Source organism: Puma concolor, chromosome E4 (assembly GCF_028749965.1).
Source record: "Puma concolor isolate L17-30 chromosome E4, mPumCon1.1.hap2, whole genome shotgun sequence".
NCBI lineage: Eukaryota > Metazoa > Chordata > Mammalia > Carnivora > Felidae > Puma > Puma concolor.
In genome coordinates, this window is record NC_141683.1 from 48,127,911 (window position 1) to 48,146,126 (window position 18,216).

General features: G+C 34.9%; 1 protein-coding gene across 2 annotated transcripts; it reads right to left on the reverse strand.

Annotated features, from left to right (window-relative positions):
• Positions 1-239: 239 nt before the first annotated feature.
• PDC (phosducin) lies at positions 240-17,920 on the reverse strand. Of its 2 annotated transcripts, none has more exons than XM_086694406.1 (4): positions 17,812-17,920; positions 7,423-7,507; positions 3,065-3,216; positions 240-1,152 (listed from the first exon to the last, which is right to left on the reverse strand). In XM_086694406.1, the coding sequence occupies exons 2-4, from the start codon at positions 7,481-7,483 to the stop codon at positions 628-630; spliced, it is 738 nt and encodes a 245-aa protein (XP_086550532.1). In that variant the 5' UTR covers positions 7,484-7,507; positions 17,812-17,920; the 3' UTR covers positions 240-627. The 2 variants fall into 2 exon arrangements, with proteins under 2 accessions (XP_086550532.1, XP_086550533.1); XM_086694407.1 differs by having other exon boundaries at positions 17,824-17,892.
• Between the last annotated feature and the right edge of the window lie 296 nt (positions 17,921-18,216).

Consider the following 18,216-nt stretch of genomic DNA (forward strand, 5'->3'; position numbering starts at 1 on the left):
ATGCTCTGTCTCTGTCTGTCCCATAAATAAATAAAAACGTTGAAAAAAAAAATTTTAAAAGAAATACTACTTTTTTTTGCAACTTTAATGTGGCACAGTGTTTCTAAGTTTATATGTGTGTGTGTGTGTGTGTGTGTGTGTGTATCTTAATGATTTTTTTTTTGTATTTTGGGTTATATAATGTTTTTAGGACCTTGATAATGTAATACTCAAGAAAGAAAAGACTTCAAAAAGAAAACTTATTTCCTTGTGAGACTTTATTCTTATCACACTAGAAAAATTATAATTGATAGTGTAATTTGAAAGCCCAAATAATAACACTGAGGAAAAAACAAGGAGTAAAAAAGCCAACACATAATTTGAAAGGGATTTTGAAAACTGTCACATTATTCATATTCTCTTTGTCTACAAACATGTGGCTGAACACTACAATGTTTTATAGTAAAGACTTCTATGCATTTAAGTAACTAAGAAATGCTAAGTAAATACTTTTAGTGTACATGTTTTTTTTCCCACAAATTAAAATAGCCATGGCCATACTTGGTGTTCTCTAAAGGAATATAGATACTATGAAAATCAATGCTCAACTTGTAAAGGAGAAATATGAGATGTTGACATAGTGACTCTTTATTCAATATCTTCCTCCATGTCGGTCTGATCTAGGGCATGTGTCTCTCTTTCAGGTAGTAACCCATATTCATTTAGGAAAGACTCCACATCCCCAGCAAAAAATTCTTCTGCAAACTGTTCAGAAACACTAATAAAATTGCTTATGAGTTCCCCACCTTTGTAGACAAGCAGTGTGGGGAGTACATCTGAGGAAAAGCGGTCCCTAGCACCTGTATTAGAAGCTTTTATTTTACAAAACTTGACCATAGGGTATTCAACTGCAAGGCATGTAAAGCTACTGTTTAGAGCATCACAGCCCTTAATGCCATCTTCATAAATGTGAACAACAATTGTGGTGATTTTCTGCTCCTTTTCAATAGTTTCCAGGAATTGCTCCCCAGTTTCCAGCTCATACACAAACCCATATCTAGGCCCAAAACTCAGCTTCTGGTGCATATCCTGCATACACTGTCTCCGGTATTTACGAAGGCAATTTTCATCTTCTTTGTCCCGGTGGATTAGTTCATATTCTTGAATGCTCATCTAGGAATAAACACAAGAAATGACAGAGATCATTCAGTCAGAATTTATATGCTTTAGACACAAAAGCATATAGACTCAAAGTTTGCATGTACTATTTTCTCCCCCTCATCCTACCTCACTCGTGGTGTGAAGGCCTTCTCCTTGACCACTTTTAGTCTTTGTTCAAATGTCACCTTCTTTGACTACACCACCTAACAGAATGCCCACCCTATGCTCTCTATTCATTATATTGGTTTATTTTTCTTCATAGCAATAAACACTACCTGAGACTGTGTTGTTTATTTATTTATTTAATAATAGTTTTTTTTTTTTTTTTAATTTTTTTTTCAACGTTTTTATTTATTTTTGGGACAGAGAGAGACAGAGCATGAATGGGGGAGGGGCAGAGAGAGAGGGAGACACAGAATCGGAAACAGGCTCCAGGCTCTGAGCCATCAGCCCAGAGCCTGACGCGGGGCTCCAACTCACGGACCGCGAGATCGTGACCTGGCTGAAGTCGGACGCTTAACCGACTGCGCCACCCAGGCGCCCCTTTAATAATAGTTTTTATAACTGATAGGTCCCATGGGGCAGGAATTTTGTCTCATTCATCACTCTTCACTATCTGCTGTAGTGTCTGGAATATAATAGGAGCTCATAACTATTTCATGATTAGAGCATGCCTAAATATTGCTGTGGAGCCACGAGATGATCACCAGTAAGAAATGTGCCGCTGAACTACCCATCACTTTGGGTAAAAAAATCCCAGCAAGTTCTACCCTGGAGTGGCTTTCATAAAAAATAAAAAGGTATAGACACACAATCTGAATGTGTCACTCAAAAATGCCTTTATGGGGGTGCCTGGGTGGCGCAGTCGTTAAGCGTCCGACTTCAGCCAGGTCACGATCTCGCGGTCCGTGAGTTCGAGCCCCGCGTCGGGCTCTGGGCTGATGGCTCAGAGCCTGGAGCCTGTTTCCGATTCTGTGTCTCCCTCTCTCTCTGCCCCTCCCCCATTCATGCTCTGTCTCTCTCTGTCCCAAAAATAAAATAAAACGTTGAAAAAAAAAATGCCTTTATGTTTCTGATGCAGTCTGTTGAGAATTAATATATAATGAATGGTATACACTGGTTTAGAGATAATAATCCATAAGGTGATATATTCCACAATGGAAATCACTTTATGGGTTTTTAATTAATATGATTATTATTGTTATTGTTATATAGATAATGCATGCTAATTATAAGGATTCAAAAATGGCCTAAAAGCTAAAGGAAGGAAGGAAGAAATAGTGAAATGTCCTCACTCTAATATTCTGAGTTTATCTCCATTAACATTTTAGAGATCATCTTTTAACATATCACATGGAAATACACATTATATGACAAGTAAATTACTGTGATTTTTTTGCTAATGCTGCTTTAAAAAAATCATGATACCTTAAAAAAAAAGTGGTTTATTCTGCTTATCTTCTTTCTCCTACTTGGAAAAAGGAAGTTGAGATCTCTCAACCAATCCCATCCTTCCAACTAACCAATATTGTCAAGTTGGTGAGTGTCTTTCCCTACTTTTTTACACACATGTTCATATAATCATATAAGCATAAAAATATATGCAGTAATGTGTTTTTTTTCCCCATTGCTCTAGAGAATGGGATTGTATAATTTACCATACTCTGTATCTTGCTTTCTCATATTATAGAACTGCCTGTAAGTCAGCTCATGCATTTGTGACTAATTCTTTTAATAGCTGCTATACATTTTTTAATATGGAATATCTTCACAGGCATTCACTTCATTTCCTGTTTTTTTGCCAATATAAATACTATAATATATATTTTTGAAATATATCTATTTTATAATATCTCTAAAGTGATTCTTTCAAGTAATTTTGACTAAAAACATTGTAAGTTATTTATTATTGATTTCTCCTTACCTTTCTGCTGAATCTTTCTTTTGAGTCTTTGTTATCTCTACTCTGAGGAGAAGACATTTGTCTGAGAATCTCCTTCTTGCTTGGTGGAACTGAATCACTGTCTTCACTCTCTAATTTAAACTTTCTCCAATCATTTATTACTCCTTTGGGTCCTGAAATAAAATAAAAAACAAATTGTTTTCCTTTTTATTTTCAAAACGACTATTTATACAACTTAAATTTGTATTAACTATTGCCATGGGAATAGACTTGTCATCTTCTGCATCGGAAATGAACATCTTGTTTTGGCTAGAAATTTTTGACTGCCCTGCTCATAAAAATGTTTTCCCAAATTAATCTTGTTAAGTGGGTTATGGCTAAGAATTTTTCTGAAACATCTACATCAATGAGAATACAAATTATACACTTTGAACTATTGGCAAAATTTGAGGGTAAATTTGTTAGAAATTAGAATGTAGAGAGAAACTAGAAAAATGGCACGTTTATTAATAAGAAGGAAGCTTCAGCAATAAACTAAAATTGGCACCCACTATTAAGAAAGGATACTAGGATTATTAGGGAAATTAATTGAAATGATATAAAGATCCAGAAAACAACAATAATAATAGCACATACAAGACAACCAGTGAGAGTAGACCTGATCTCAATTAACATAACCAAAATGGCTTTAAGAAAATTATTACATAATCATCCAGTTCCTTTTAAGATTTTAAGAAACTTTTACAAATGTAGAAAAGCTGGGATTTGAAGATTTAGGAAAAATTAATAAAATCAAGGATGATCCAACTGGAATTCAGATGTTTAGTAGCCGTGATAAATAATAACAGTGTTTGGAAGGTCTAAATTCTTGAAAATATGGAGTTTTAAATATCCTTCACTAAAGATTAGCCCTATCTATACTTTTAATATTGTATTTATATGTGGATATACTCGCTTTCTCCCCCATATTTCTAATAATTTTTAAATTTATATAATATATTGGGATGTCTGGGTGGCTCAGTTAGTTGAGTGTCTGTCTCTTGATTTCAGTTCAGGTCTCTCTCTACCTCCTCCTCTGCCCCTCCCCTGCTTTCTCTCTCTCTCTCTCTCTCTCTCTCTCTCTCTCTCTCTCTCTCCTCCTTTCTCTCTCTCTCTCAAAAAATAATAAAATAAATATACATATACATAATATACAATATGTACTTTTAATATAAAGTTACTTATATTAAAAAATTATATTCAGTCAATCACTGTGTTCTGTTTACTTGTATAGTCTTCATCTTCTAGATATGTTTTCTGTCTGTGCAAAATATGCATGTGTATAGCATGTGTTTATATGTGCAGAAAAGGGCATCTTTTTCTCTCGTTATTTTTACAGGTGGTAGTATATTATACATACTTTTTCTCACCTTGCTTTTTTAAATTCATAATATATCTCAGAAATTTTTTCATATACATATATAAAGAGGATCTTCTCTTTTTTAAAAAAATGGGGGCATGACATTCCATTGTGTAGATGTTAAATTGCTTAAGTAGTTTCTTATTGATGTATATTGTTGCTTCCACATTTTTTCTATGATATATGATTCTGAATGAAGAATCTTGCACATACATTTTTTTTTTTCTATCCATGCAATTCTGTCTATAGGTTATTGTAGTAAAATTGCTTGGTCAAAAGGCATATACATTTCTTTTTTTTTAATGTTTTTAAATGTTTTTATTTATTGTTGAAGGAGACAGAGAGACAGAGCATGAGCGGGGGAGGAGCAGAGAGAGAGGGAGACACAGAATTGGAAGCAGGCTCCAGGCTCTAAGCTGTCAGCACAGAGCCCGATGTGGGGCTCGAACTCACAAACTGTGAGATCATAACCCGAGCTGAAGCCAGATGCTCAACCGACTGAGCCACCCAGGCGCCCCCTAAAAGCATATACATTTCTAATTTTGATACTGCTATACTACTTTTAAGGAAGTTGTGCCAATTTACACTCCTACCAGTAATATATGAGTATGCCTCTTTCCAAAGTGTGTTATTAAACTTTTTACTTTTACAAACTGTATGAAAAAAATGTATCTCACAATAGTACTAATTTCATAAGTGCTATTTAAAATTTTTTTAAACATTTATTTATTTTTGACAGACAGAGAGAGACAGAGTCTGAGCAGGGAAGGGACAGAGAGAGAAGGAGACACAGAATCTGAAGCAGATTCTGACGAGCCTGATGCAGGCTTGAACCCACGAACCGTGGGATCATGACCTGAGCGGAAACCAAGAGCTTAATGAACTGCACACCCAGGTGCCCCATAAGTGCTATTTTTAAAATGTTTACTTTTTAAGTTTTGAGACAGAGAGGTAGAGAGCAAGCAGGGGAGGGGCAAGGGACAAGGATATAGAATCCCAAGCAGGCTCTATGCTGTTAGCACAAAGCCCATGTGGGGCTTGAACTCACAAACTGTGAGATCATGACCTGAGCGGAAACCAAGAGACAGGTGTTTAACCAACTGAGCCACCCAGGTGCCCCAGTGCTGCTGCTGTTGTTGTTGTTGTTGTTGTTGTTGTTGTTGTTGTTGTTTTAATTGACCTATCTTTTGCTCATTTCTCCATTTGATTGTTGCTTTTTTTCTTACTGATTTGTAAGAGCTTTCAGTATATACTAGGAAATTAACTCTTTGTCAATTGAATTACAGCGGGTTTCCCCCAATTTGTTAAATGCTTTTTGGAATTTGCTACTAATGACTTATCGGACAGCAGACATTCTTTCTTCCCTTTCTCCCTTCCTCTCCTCCCTCCCTCTGTTTGTTCATTGGTGCCTTCTTTCCTTCCTCCCTCCCTCCCTTCTTTCCTTCCTCCCTCCCTCCCTTCTTTCCTTCCTCCCTCCCTCCCTTCTTTCTTTTCCTTCCTTCCTTCCTTCCTTCCTTCCTTCCTTCCTTCCATCTTTCCTCTCTCCCTCTCTCCCTTCTCATTTTTATAGCTGAATTTATCAATCTTCTTTTATGGTTTCTTGGTTCTGTGCCATAATTAGAAAGGTATTCTTCACAGTGTCATTATAAAATGAATTCCCATGCATTTTGTTAAGTACTCATGTGAATTTGGGGCTCCTGGGTGGCTAAGTCGGTTAAACATCCGACTCTTGATTTCGGCTCAGATCATGATCTCACTGTTAGTAAGTTGGAGCGCTGCATCAGGCTCTGATGGTGTGGAGCCCGCTTGGGATTCTGTCTCTCCTTTTCTCTGTCCCTCCCCACTTGTGCTCTCTCTCTCTCTCTCTCTCTCTCTCTCAAAATAAATAAAAATTTTTTTAAAGTACTCATGTGAATTCATTCAACCTTCTTTCTAAATTTAAAGGCTCCATTTCATATTATTAAAAGACAGAGGAAAGTATTAATTTAATAAGATTCAATAGAGTTTTTAAAAAACCCTAAACTGTTATTTTTACTTATTTTTAAAATGTTATTTATTTTTTTAATTGAAGTATAGTTGACAGTATATTTATATTATATTTAATATAATTTATAATTTGTTATATATATTTATATAATATATGTACATATATTAATATAATTTATAATATAATTTAATATTATATTTAACTGAAGTATAGTTGACAATAATATTATATTACTTTAGGGTTTACAAAATAAGTGAAGAGGCTTAAGAGGTACAAACAACTTTTTTTTTCTGAGAGGGAGAGAGAAAATCCTAAACAGGCCACACACTCAACGCAGAGCCCGACACAGGGCATGACCATGAGATCATGACCTGACCAGAAATCAAGAGTTGGATACTTAACTGACTGAACCACCCAGATGCCCCTACAAACCGAACTTTTAAACTTGAACCATGCTATTTGACTTTTAAACTCTTAGTAGAGGCATATACACAGTCGTGTACAATTTAACAGATTAGGAAAACAGGCTCTGGGTGAAATGAATTGAAGTCTTAATGTTTTCTGGAGGAATACTGAAATGCATTTAATTTAAGAATGTTTTATCATTTCTTTATATTTTCAGATTCAAAAAATTAAAATTAAAAACTCTACCTTTTGGTCTACTATTGTTTACAATTGCAAAGAAAGTTCATAGTGGGAGAAATTAGAGAGGAAGGAGCTTAATTATACTGTACATAGAAAGGTCTTATAATAGTTGGGCAGTAAGAAATTCTCAATAATAAATGTTTTTCTCATTCTTTGACATCTAAATAAAACTGCTTAAGAGTATTTGACTTCACATTCATTTTTCCACTCAAGTATTTTTAGATGATTCCATGAAACCATTCAAATATATTACTTAAATTTCATACTGAATAGTGGCAATAAGAACATTAGAGATCTCCAGATTTAACTTTAATTTAATAATTATTATTTTCTTCTAGATTTGCTTACCTGTATGGATAGCCTGTCCTTCAAAGTCTTCCTCCAAACTTTGGCTTTTGGCTTCGTCCATTTTAGGGATTAGATTTGATATAATCTATAGTATGAACAAAGAAGTAATGATTATATATGTATACATATACCTTTCTATGTACAGTGTAATTAAGCTCCTTCCTAACTTCTCCCACTATGAACTTTCTTTGCAATTGTAAACAGTAGTAGACCAAAGGTAGAGTTTTTAATGTTAATTTTTTGAATCTGAAATATATATATATATATATATATATATATATATATATATATATATATGAGATTCTATTATTCTCCTGCTGCCAAGTTCCACAGTAGGCTAAGAGTTATCACTAAGTGATAAAGTGTTCAGTATGTTTCTGTCTGCCTTGTAAAAGGACATCAATGTAATGTTTATGTTATTAAAGATATTTTGACCTAAATATTTTACATAATTCATAGTTTGTTTTTACTTAAAGAGCCTTCAGTTTAAATCTATGTACTTAGTGAACATTATTTATTACATAGTTTTTTATTTTGTTACCAAATATCATACAATTATATCCCAATATTTTATATAACAACACTTTTAAAATTAATAATAATTATAAACTTACTATGAATACTATGTGCAGACATTGTTCCAATTACTTTATGTGTCAAAAATCATTTAATTCTCACATAGCCATATGTGGCGGAGATAATTGTTAATGTCATTTTACAACTGAGGAAGCTGAAGGACAGGGAGTTTAAGTTACTTGTCCATGATTGCATAGTAAGTGGTAGAGCAAAAATTTGAACCTAGATTTAATTGTAGAGCTAAATTTTAAGTCATTACACTCTTATGGAAGTTAACATAAGGAAGTAGAGTCATTTTGTCAATATGGTTTGACAAATCCAACTTCTGAACTGGCATTAACGAATAATCATCTAAGAAACAGTGCTGTTCAAAAACTAATTCCATAACATCTCTCCAGACCATCAAGCAAGTTTTGGTGAAATCACCCAACAAGCAGATAACAATTAGTCACTATGCCTATAGAATTTTGACTAAATAAAATATGTCACAATATCTACCAAAAGTACATGAAGTTTTATTCATGGGAAACTCTTTGATGTCATTATATAGAACCTATTTATTCTTTGTTCACATCAAATCCAACTTATGTACTTAGTTATCTTTCCAACATCTGGAAAACTCTATTATACATACTAACACATTCCCTGCGGGGTCCGTATAGATGTGACTTTTTTGAAATTTTAACGTTTATTTATTTTTGAGAAGAGAGAGACAGAGCATGAGCTGGGGAGGAGAGAGAAAGAGGGAGACACAGAATCCGAAACAGGCTCCAGGCTCCAAGCTGTCAGCACAGAGCCAGATGTGGGGCTTGAACTCAGGACCCTGAGACCATGACCCGAGCGGAAGTCAGACGCTTAACCGACTGAGCCATCCAGGCGCCCCATAATTTTATTGTTTCTATCATTGTAGTCCTTACTCAGATTCACTGGATGTCAAAGGTCTTTGCCAATTTGATTTTATCCATTTGAACAAGAAAAGCCTTTTAAGCAAAGGCTGTCGAGAGCTCTTGGAGACTGTAGATATGGATTTTAAATCATGTGTCTTTCTCATGTTCATGTAAAAGGGGGAATATAAGCAAAATAAATGGTTTGAGTCACTTAAAAAAAAGCTATCAAGGGAACACCAATTTATTACACAATATTTATGTAACTATAGATGTAATCAAAATATTAAAATTCGATGGATTTAGTAATTAAAAAGAATAAAGGAAAATGGAAATAAATAAATGTTAGTTAAAACATGCTACTTAAGGGACACCTGGCTGGCTCAGTCAGTAGAGCATACAACTCTTAATCTCAGGGTGGTGAATTCGAGCCCCACATTGGGTGTACAGCTTACTTTAAAGTAAACAAACAAACAAATAAGCATTATATTTAAAAAGCTACTTAAGGGTGTCTGGTTGGCTCAATTGGTTAAGTGTCCGACTTCTACTCAGATCATGATCTCACAGTTTGTGAGTTTAAGCCCTGTGTTGGGCTCTGTACTGACAGCTCAGAGCCTGGAGCCTGCTTCAGATTCTGTCTCTGTCTCTCTGCCCCTTCCCTGCTTGCTCACTGTCTCTCTCTCTCTCTCTCTCTCTCTCTCTCTCAAATATAAATAAACATTAAAGCTACATAAACACTAAGCTACTTAATTACTTATTGCAATTACTTAAAAATAATTTTTGCATTTAAAAAAATGAATATTTATTAGTTTGCTTCAAAAGAACACTTCACAACAAAGTAATAGAAACTTTTTGATAACTTCAATAGTTCTATAGACCCTAGAGAAGAAGACACTCAACCAGACTTCCCCCCACCGCCCACAGAAGTATAGAGTTAATTTGGGGTAACTACGATTCACGGTAAATACAATAAATACACAATAAGTACATTAAGACTATCTAAAGACAATTTTTATTTCAAATGTTGAAGAAAAAGAAGCATAACTTGCTTCTTGGCTTGCCTCTTGCCAACCTAGTTAGAAATCCAGTAAAAAAAAAATTTCATTTTCCAAAAAGACTTTTGCCAATTTGTTTACTGAATAGATAATCCCATTACTTGGGGAAAACTTGATTCATTGATTCAATTAGTATATTTTAAGAATAGACTATGTGGCCGGCATTTCCATAGGCTCTGAATTACATGAAGAACAAAACTCTTCCAATATGACACTTACAAACACTAAGACCTAAGTCAGCTAGGTTGTCTATTTAGTAAAAACCAGAGCCCATCTTTACCTAATGCCTTCATTTGAGTTAGAGTACAAAGATGGATAAAATTTACTACTATTTACTACTAGGGAAACCAGTCAACAGATACAAATTGAAAGAAACATATTGAAACATATTTGCTGACACTGCTTGAAGATTCTGTAGAGGAGACACAAGTCCAGTATAATTAACTTATTGATGTTTTTGATCTACACTCCTATTAATAATATTCCCTGTCATCACCTCACTCTGGGGTTTTCTGATTTCCTCAAATAACTTATCTTTTTCAAAATTAGCATTAGTATCCTAAAATTAATTGAATTAGTATTTGGAAGGTGCTTAGATCCAGACACATAGTGAGTGTTATGTGAGTCTGTAAAATAAAATAAAAATATGTATTTTATATTTGTAATACAGTACAACAATCATTTAAAACATATGATCAGCATTTGGTTTGCAGTGGTATTCTTAGTGGTTAAAAAAATTCCAGGGGCGCCTGGGTGGCTCTGTCGGTTAAGCGTCCGACTTCGGCTCGGGCCACGATCTCGCGGTCCGTGAGTTCTAGCCCCGCGTCAGACTCTGGGCTGATGGCTCAGAGCCTGGAGCCTGCTTCCGATTGTGTGTCTCCCTCTCTCTCTGACTCCCCCCCACCCCCCGCCCGTTCATGCTCTGTCTCTCTCTGTCCCCAAAATAAATAAACTTTAAAAAAAAAAAAAATCCATGTCTGCTTTGGGTTAAAGGTTTTAAAATAACAATAGGATGTTTACAAGACTTTGGGTATTAATAAGCTCGTCTGTGTGTGATTGCAAATTGGTGATAAAATAGGGTGAGAAGACAGAAAAGTGCTTCCATCCCCAAATTTGCTGTGGTTCAGCAGTTACTGTATTTTCCATCTTATGTATTATAAAAATCTGTAATGTTGTTCCCTTTTGATTTTAGATATATATACATGTTAATGAGACATATAGTTTAAAATATAATTTTACCAGGTTTGGGTTTTATTTTCCTCTTAGTGTAGGATTTTAATAGTAATTTAAAATAATGGCTGATAGGGAATAACATTTCTCACACTTTGCTCTTAAAACTCTAACACCTCCCATAGTGATGATCTAGAATAGAAAGGAAGTGAGTAAAATTCTTAAACATTAGTTTAAAAAACTCTTTAAAAACCCCAAATCTACCCCTGAACTATTTCATTATTATCATTATCCTTGTTCACATGATACTGTGATGATGACATCTGTTAATCATTTTAAATATATTGACCTGATCTAATCAGACTATCTAGTTTACAATTGACTTGTACATTCTCAGTGTTCTGAAGAAGAGCTTTGCCTTCAATACTAACTATTGTAGTTTGCTGGTAGATTTGCAAAAACTAGAGTCATCTCCCCACTATGCTCTAGATTGACTTCTCTCCTAGCATCCACAACAATTTTTTTAGGACTTATTTTTACATTCCTTTTCCTCCACTACTGTAAGCTTTTTTCAGGACAGGAACAAGTTTTTTACTTGTTCTTGTCTTCTTATAATTGTTTCACATGTTATAAATACTCCATAAGTTACAGCAGCCATTTAAAAATTTTTTTAAATGTTTATTTTTGAGAGAGACAGAGGCAGAGGCAGAGAGTGGAGGGGGGTGAGGGCAGAGAGAGAAGGAGACACGGAATCTGAAGTAGGCTCCAGGCTCTGAGCTGTCAGCACAGAGCCCAATGCAGGGCTTGAACTCACAGACTGCAAGATCATGACCTGAGCCGAAGTCAGACACTCAACCCACTGAGCCACCCAGGCGCCCCTACAGCAGTCATTTTTAAAAGAAACCACTATGTGCTAGATACTTTATAGATACTGTTTTTAATTCTCAAAAAATTATTATCTTCATTTTTCAGACATGGACTCTCAGGTTTCAGGAGATTCCGTGACTTGCCAAAGCTCACAGAGCTTGTAGCAGTAGATAGAGCCAGGGTTCAATCCGAATTTGTCAGACTCTCAAACCTCAAAAATCCTCATTTTTTTCTGTTCTTTCATTACCTCAATAAAATGCTAAAAGGAATGAATGAATTAACCAAATAAATCAGCCTAATTTTTTATAGAAGCATTAAAACCAAGATGAGAATATGAAAAATAATCGATCAATAAGCTACCATGTTCCTAAATTCCTTGAGATAGTAGTTACTTGAATGATAAATGTCTCTGTTTTGCATTAAACCTCACTGATTTATGCTGAGTGTAACAGCATAAATAAATAAATAGTATAAGTAAATAAAAGCAAGTGTAATATGCAATAATTTGTCAGTTCTGTATCAAACTGAAACTAGAAAATGCAAAGTTATGGAAACATTATACTTAGCTTTGCATGGAGATTTGGCCAGCCAAGTGATATTTCACTCATGGGATTCGTATCAACCTCTTAAGAATTAACTGTATACTCCAAAGAATGGTATTTGAATTTTTAAATGTAATTGAAACAACAGTCTTTAAGATCAATTTCTAAAATTAAGTCTGTTTGCTTCTTAGTGCAAATCTTCTCAATGTGTGGCATATATTTGAAAACTAACACTTCAGTCTTTCAAACTGTCTGCCTCTTTTCAATTTGTCAGAAATCACATAAACATAACTTCCTGGTATCTTAGTCTGCTCAGGCTATTTTAACAAAATACTATAGACTTCTGGGGCAGAAATTTATTTTCTCACAGTTTTGTAGGCCAGGAGTCCCAGATCAAGGTTTGGCAGGGCTTTCTGGTGAAGCTTCTCTTCCTGGCTTGCAAATAGCCACCTTTACTCTGTGTTCTTGCATGGTGTAGAGATTGAGTTCTCTGGTGTCCCCTCTTGTAAAGACACTAAATCTACGGATCAAGGCCCTACCCTTGTGCTCTCATTTAACCATTATTTCCTTCCTTACTAATTAGTATCTCAAAATACCATCACAGTTAGAGTTAGGTCATCAACATGAATTGTGGGGGCACAATTCAGTCCATAGCCCCTGGTTCTGTTTTGTGATAAATTATCTAAATTATGTTAGATGCTGGCTGTTATTTCTGAGTCTGCCTAGCCTGCCTTTTCCTTAATTTCTGAAGCCTTGCAGCCTCTGGATTTCTCAGGACTCACCATCTATCGTCTAAGAATTACAATTAGTGCAATGAGGCATACCTAGGATTAACTTGTCCATTTTTTTGGATTCTTCACTAGTTCTTTCCCTGCTTCTAGACCCATATTCCTGAGATCACATAGAAGGCTCTATAAAAACATAGGGCAGGAAGCCCCTGCATGCCAAATAATATAAATGCCAGTTATTTCCTTGGCCACTTTCTGGGTTGCACTGATGCCCTGAGGAAAGTATTGGTGTCTGTACTAACTACAATAGAATGTAGACTATTCAGGCATAACAAAGAATGAAATCTTGCCATTTGTAACAACATAGATGGAACTAGAGAGTATCATGCTATGTGAAAGAAGTCAGTCAGAGAAAGACAAATACAAAATGATTTCACCCACATGTAGAATTTAAGAAATAAAACAAACAGAGGCACCTGGGTGGCTCAGTTGGTTAAGCTTCCGACTTCGGCTCATGTCATGATCTCCCAGTTCGTGAGCTTGAGCCCCGCACTGGGATCTGCCCTGACAGCTCAGAGCCTGGAGCCTGCTTCAGATTCGGTGTCTCCCTCTCTCTCTCTGTCCCTCTCCCACTCGTGCTCTCTCTCTCCCTCTCTCAAAAATAAATAAATGCGAAAAAAAATTTTTTTAATTGCTAGGTGGAGAAAAATCTATAGAAATTCTGCTTCACCTTCACTTCTTTTTTGTTTAGTTTTTATTTAAATTCCAGTTAGTTAACATATAGTGTAATATCAGCTTCAGGTGTTCAATTTAGTGATTCAACACTTGCATACAACCCCGGTGCTCATCACAACTGCCCTCCTTAATCCTCATCACCTATTTAACCCCTTCCCCCCTCCTCTCCTCTGGTAACCATCAGTTTGTTCTCTATAGTTAAGAGTCTGTTTCTTGGTTTGTCTCTCTTCTCCCCCACCCCCGATCCATGATAGTTTGTTTTGTTTCTTAAATTCCACATGAATGGAATCATGAAGTATTTGTATTTCTCTGACTGACTTATTTTTGATAGAAACCCTGATTTTGTGCCTTGATCTGTGCTTTATTAAGGGTGTCACTCTTACAGGGCTTCACATCCTACCCTTTTCTACCTCTAACCATACATCTCCTTAGGTCTGTGCTCTCCTGTTTTCCAAGGTGACTGTGAACTAATCTGATCAACTAAGCCAGGCTAATGTTCTCACCAATGCTAATATATTAATGTCAGATGTTTTAACCCTTGCCATGACTATCTATCCCAATGTCATATTGGACTCCTATAGCAAACAATTCTGCTTTTCCTTTATTAGTAAAAAAGTGCTGGGAATTTCACATCAGATAGGTCTAATAGCACCATGTCATATCATAGGAGTTATTGCTGGGTTTGTGGAGACCTCCATTACCTCTCAAATCATAAAGATAGCTATAATGATTTCACATAAGACATAATTTCTTCTTTCTCTATCCCACCCCTCTATTTTATTTACTGACATTGAGAACTGGAGATTTCCAGTAAGAGTAATGTTATGTTAGGTCCAGTATCAATGTAGAGGGAATTTTATGCCTCATAATATGTCAGTTAATTTCTTGAATAATTCTCCAATTGATTAATTATATATGTCTTCTCCTCTGAGGAGTAGCTAAGCTTCTTGTGGGTAAGAACCATGCATTACAATACTTCGAGTGACAGTAGAACATAGTAATACACAAACACTTGGGTTCAAATATAGCCCTGCCAATTATTGACTGGGTGACCTTGAACAAATCACAAAATCTCTCTGTGTTTTAGTTTTCTTATTTGTAAAATTGGAGTAATAATAGTGGCCACTTCAAAAGGCTGTGTGAGTATTAAATGATATGCAATGTATCATGTAAAATGTGTAATATTTAGTTGTAGGAACTTAATAGATGTTGAGCAAAAGTGATAATTAGTAAATAATTAAAAATTTTAAATACTAAAATAAAATATTTAAAATTAATAATAGATGTTGTCAAATCAATATAAATTTTGTTTTGGAATCAATGCATTTATGCACTGCTTATGTCTAATTATCTCTCCCACCCAAGAATATCTGTGTGTGTGTGTGTGTGTGTGTATGTACATGTGTGTGTACACAGTCACACATATATTATACATTTATCTCAGAATTGTTTTCTATTCTATTTTATTAACTAAAGTTTATCCTAATACTTTGATTTATGCTAATACTTTGGTTATCTTTATCCTAATACTTTGATATACTTCTAGTAAGGTCTGTTTGCCATAAAACATTTAAGACATTTAAGAATGTGAAACCTGAGGGGAGATTCATTTGGTGAATTACAGGCTAATTCAGGTTGATTAATACAGGTAATACAGGCTAATTAGCCTGAAATACAGACTAATAAAACGTACATGAAAATGCCTGGAAAACAATAGTAAGATTTTCTGAAAAGTGCATAAGTGGAAAATGAGAGGTGGTGATTTAAATTTGATTTTCCATTTTTGTCATAGTGGTTTATATATTTTTTCTGAATTTCGGTTATTTAATGGAGGAGGACTTTGCAGAGATAGTTACAATACTCAGGATTTATGTTGCTGCCTTTAGTCATTCTAGTTGTTAATTTTGGGGTAGGTCAACTTTCACATTGTTTTTTATCGTAATGAAAGTATTTTTCTTAATAAATCCGCAGAATCATGAATGGATTATAGCACACACTATCCTCAAAATGGCTGTCACAAATAGATGCTGAGCAAATGGTTGACACCAAGCAAACGTTACTTTTCTTTCCCTTACATATAAAACACACACCTTGATGCCATCGAAAACATCCCTTTATCACTTTCACTCTCCCTGGTATCTAAAGTTCATAACAACTTAGATAGAAGAATTATGATAGAAACTTTGATAAGAGACACTGCAGAGTATATATAATGGTTAATGGTTCCTATTCTTCTCAAATTGTTTTGAGTCTCATTTTGTTATAAATGAGACTGGACAGGTGGAAGATGTAAGGAGTCTTTTAAACAATTTGTATGTCAGGAATGCATAGCATATGGCAGTCTTCTATTTGTCAGCCAGTATCATCAGTTACAAATATCCTGGGAAAATATAAGCTTCCAAATTATAACTGAGTTTTTGCTCCTAATGAAAGAAAAAGACATTACCCTATTCAAGTTTGCTCTTACTACAAACATTTCTCTTACTACAGACATTTCCTTAGTTGTTCTGAAGCAAATAGAAATGTTGGAATCTTGCTGGAAATTCAGAGCAGATACCTTGTTTTGAATATCTGTATATCTCGTAACTATACTTACTTTAGCACTTACTGTTATAATTACAGTAGACGCATTATCATGAATGGTTCATATATATTTTGACAACTTCTGTAATTCAAATGCATTTTATAAACATAATATTTACTCAAAAAATTGCCATGATGAGTTAGATGACCTCTAAAATTTTTTTCTAGCTTTAATGTTAGGATATATATACGTATAGGATATATATATAAATGGATGCTATAGTTGAAAGCTATTTTTGAAGTTAATAAAAAAACTCAACGACAAAACAATGGGAAAATTTTACTTCATTTTCATGAGGCAAACTGTAAAGATTATTATTAATCATAATTACCTCCACAATGAGGCAAAATAGAAGAAAATATAATCAATCAAAAGAAAAATTGCACCTAATTTAACAAATATCCACAAACTCCCTATATTCTTTTTTTTAATTTTTTTTAACGTTTATTTCTTTTTGAGACAGAGAGAGACAGAGCATGAACAGGGGAGGGGCAGAGAGAGAGGGAGACACAGAATCCGACACAGGCTCCAGACTCCGAGCTGTCAGCACAGAGCCTGACGCGGGGCTCAAACTCACGGACCATGAGATCATGACCTGAGCCAAAGTCAGCCGCTTAACCGACTGAGCCACCCAGAAGCCCCTATTCTTTTCTTCTTTTAAAACATTACTTCTGTGTCATTAAATTTTTGAAGTAACCTTCTGAAACAGCTATTATTATCCCCACTTAAATAGACAACCCCTCCCTGTAAAAACCCCAAAAATGTAATACTAAAAATAAAACAAAAAACAAGAACACACAACTGGTTAAGTGCCTGGTTCTAAGCCTGAGAATGCTTTCTCACTGAGCGTAATACTCCCTTTCACAGCTCAGGAGTCATATCTTCAAATGCAAAGTGCAAGGAATCATCCCTTCTTTCCTTCAATTCTCTCTTCACTCAAAAGGAGGACTGAAGAATTTTAAATTTCAAAATTAATTCACTTTCCATGGTTTTATTTAACTATCTGAAATAACTATCTTTGAGTCTGGAATATCAAGTTCAAAATTATGTGTTTACTCTGAATTTACATTAGTGAAGATGAGTAGTGCCAATCTCTTTAAGAGGGAAAGATCCGCGGAATTTGTTTTACAGTTAGATAAGTCATTACTGAATGTTACTTTGAAATATTTTAAAAGAACACCCATGAGCATTAAAATCAGTATTCTTTCCCCCAAGGTAAAAGTTTAAAAATTGTATGAAGAAGATTACCTGCAGACTCACAGTTTGGTTCTATGTGCCTCGTATCCTTGGTTATGTTCAGTAGATGAGAAGGCCTGTTTACTGAACTTCACTTGAACTTGGACAGGTTTAAGCTCAGATTTAAGATCCCTGAATATTGATGACCCTCGCAGAAATAGCTCTGAACAGGTAATAGGATTAACATAAGAGATTTACAAAGCCTGTTCATTAACAGTAAGGCAAAGACAAACTAAAACAATGAAGAACTTCAAGTTCTGTGGTAAATACAATCTTTGTCCACCTATTTTATGTTATTTGAAGAAAAAAAATTATCTCTTTCCAGCATGGAAAGTTCACTCAGAAATTCACTTGCCATTTTCAGAAAGAAAAAATTAGTTTTTCTGGTCAAGAAATTTTCTTGGTCCAACTGTAAGA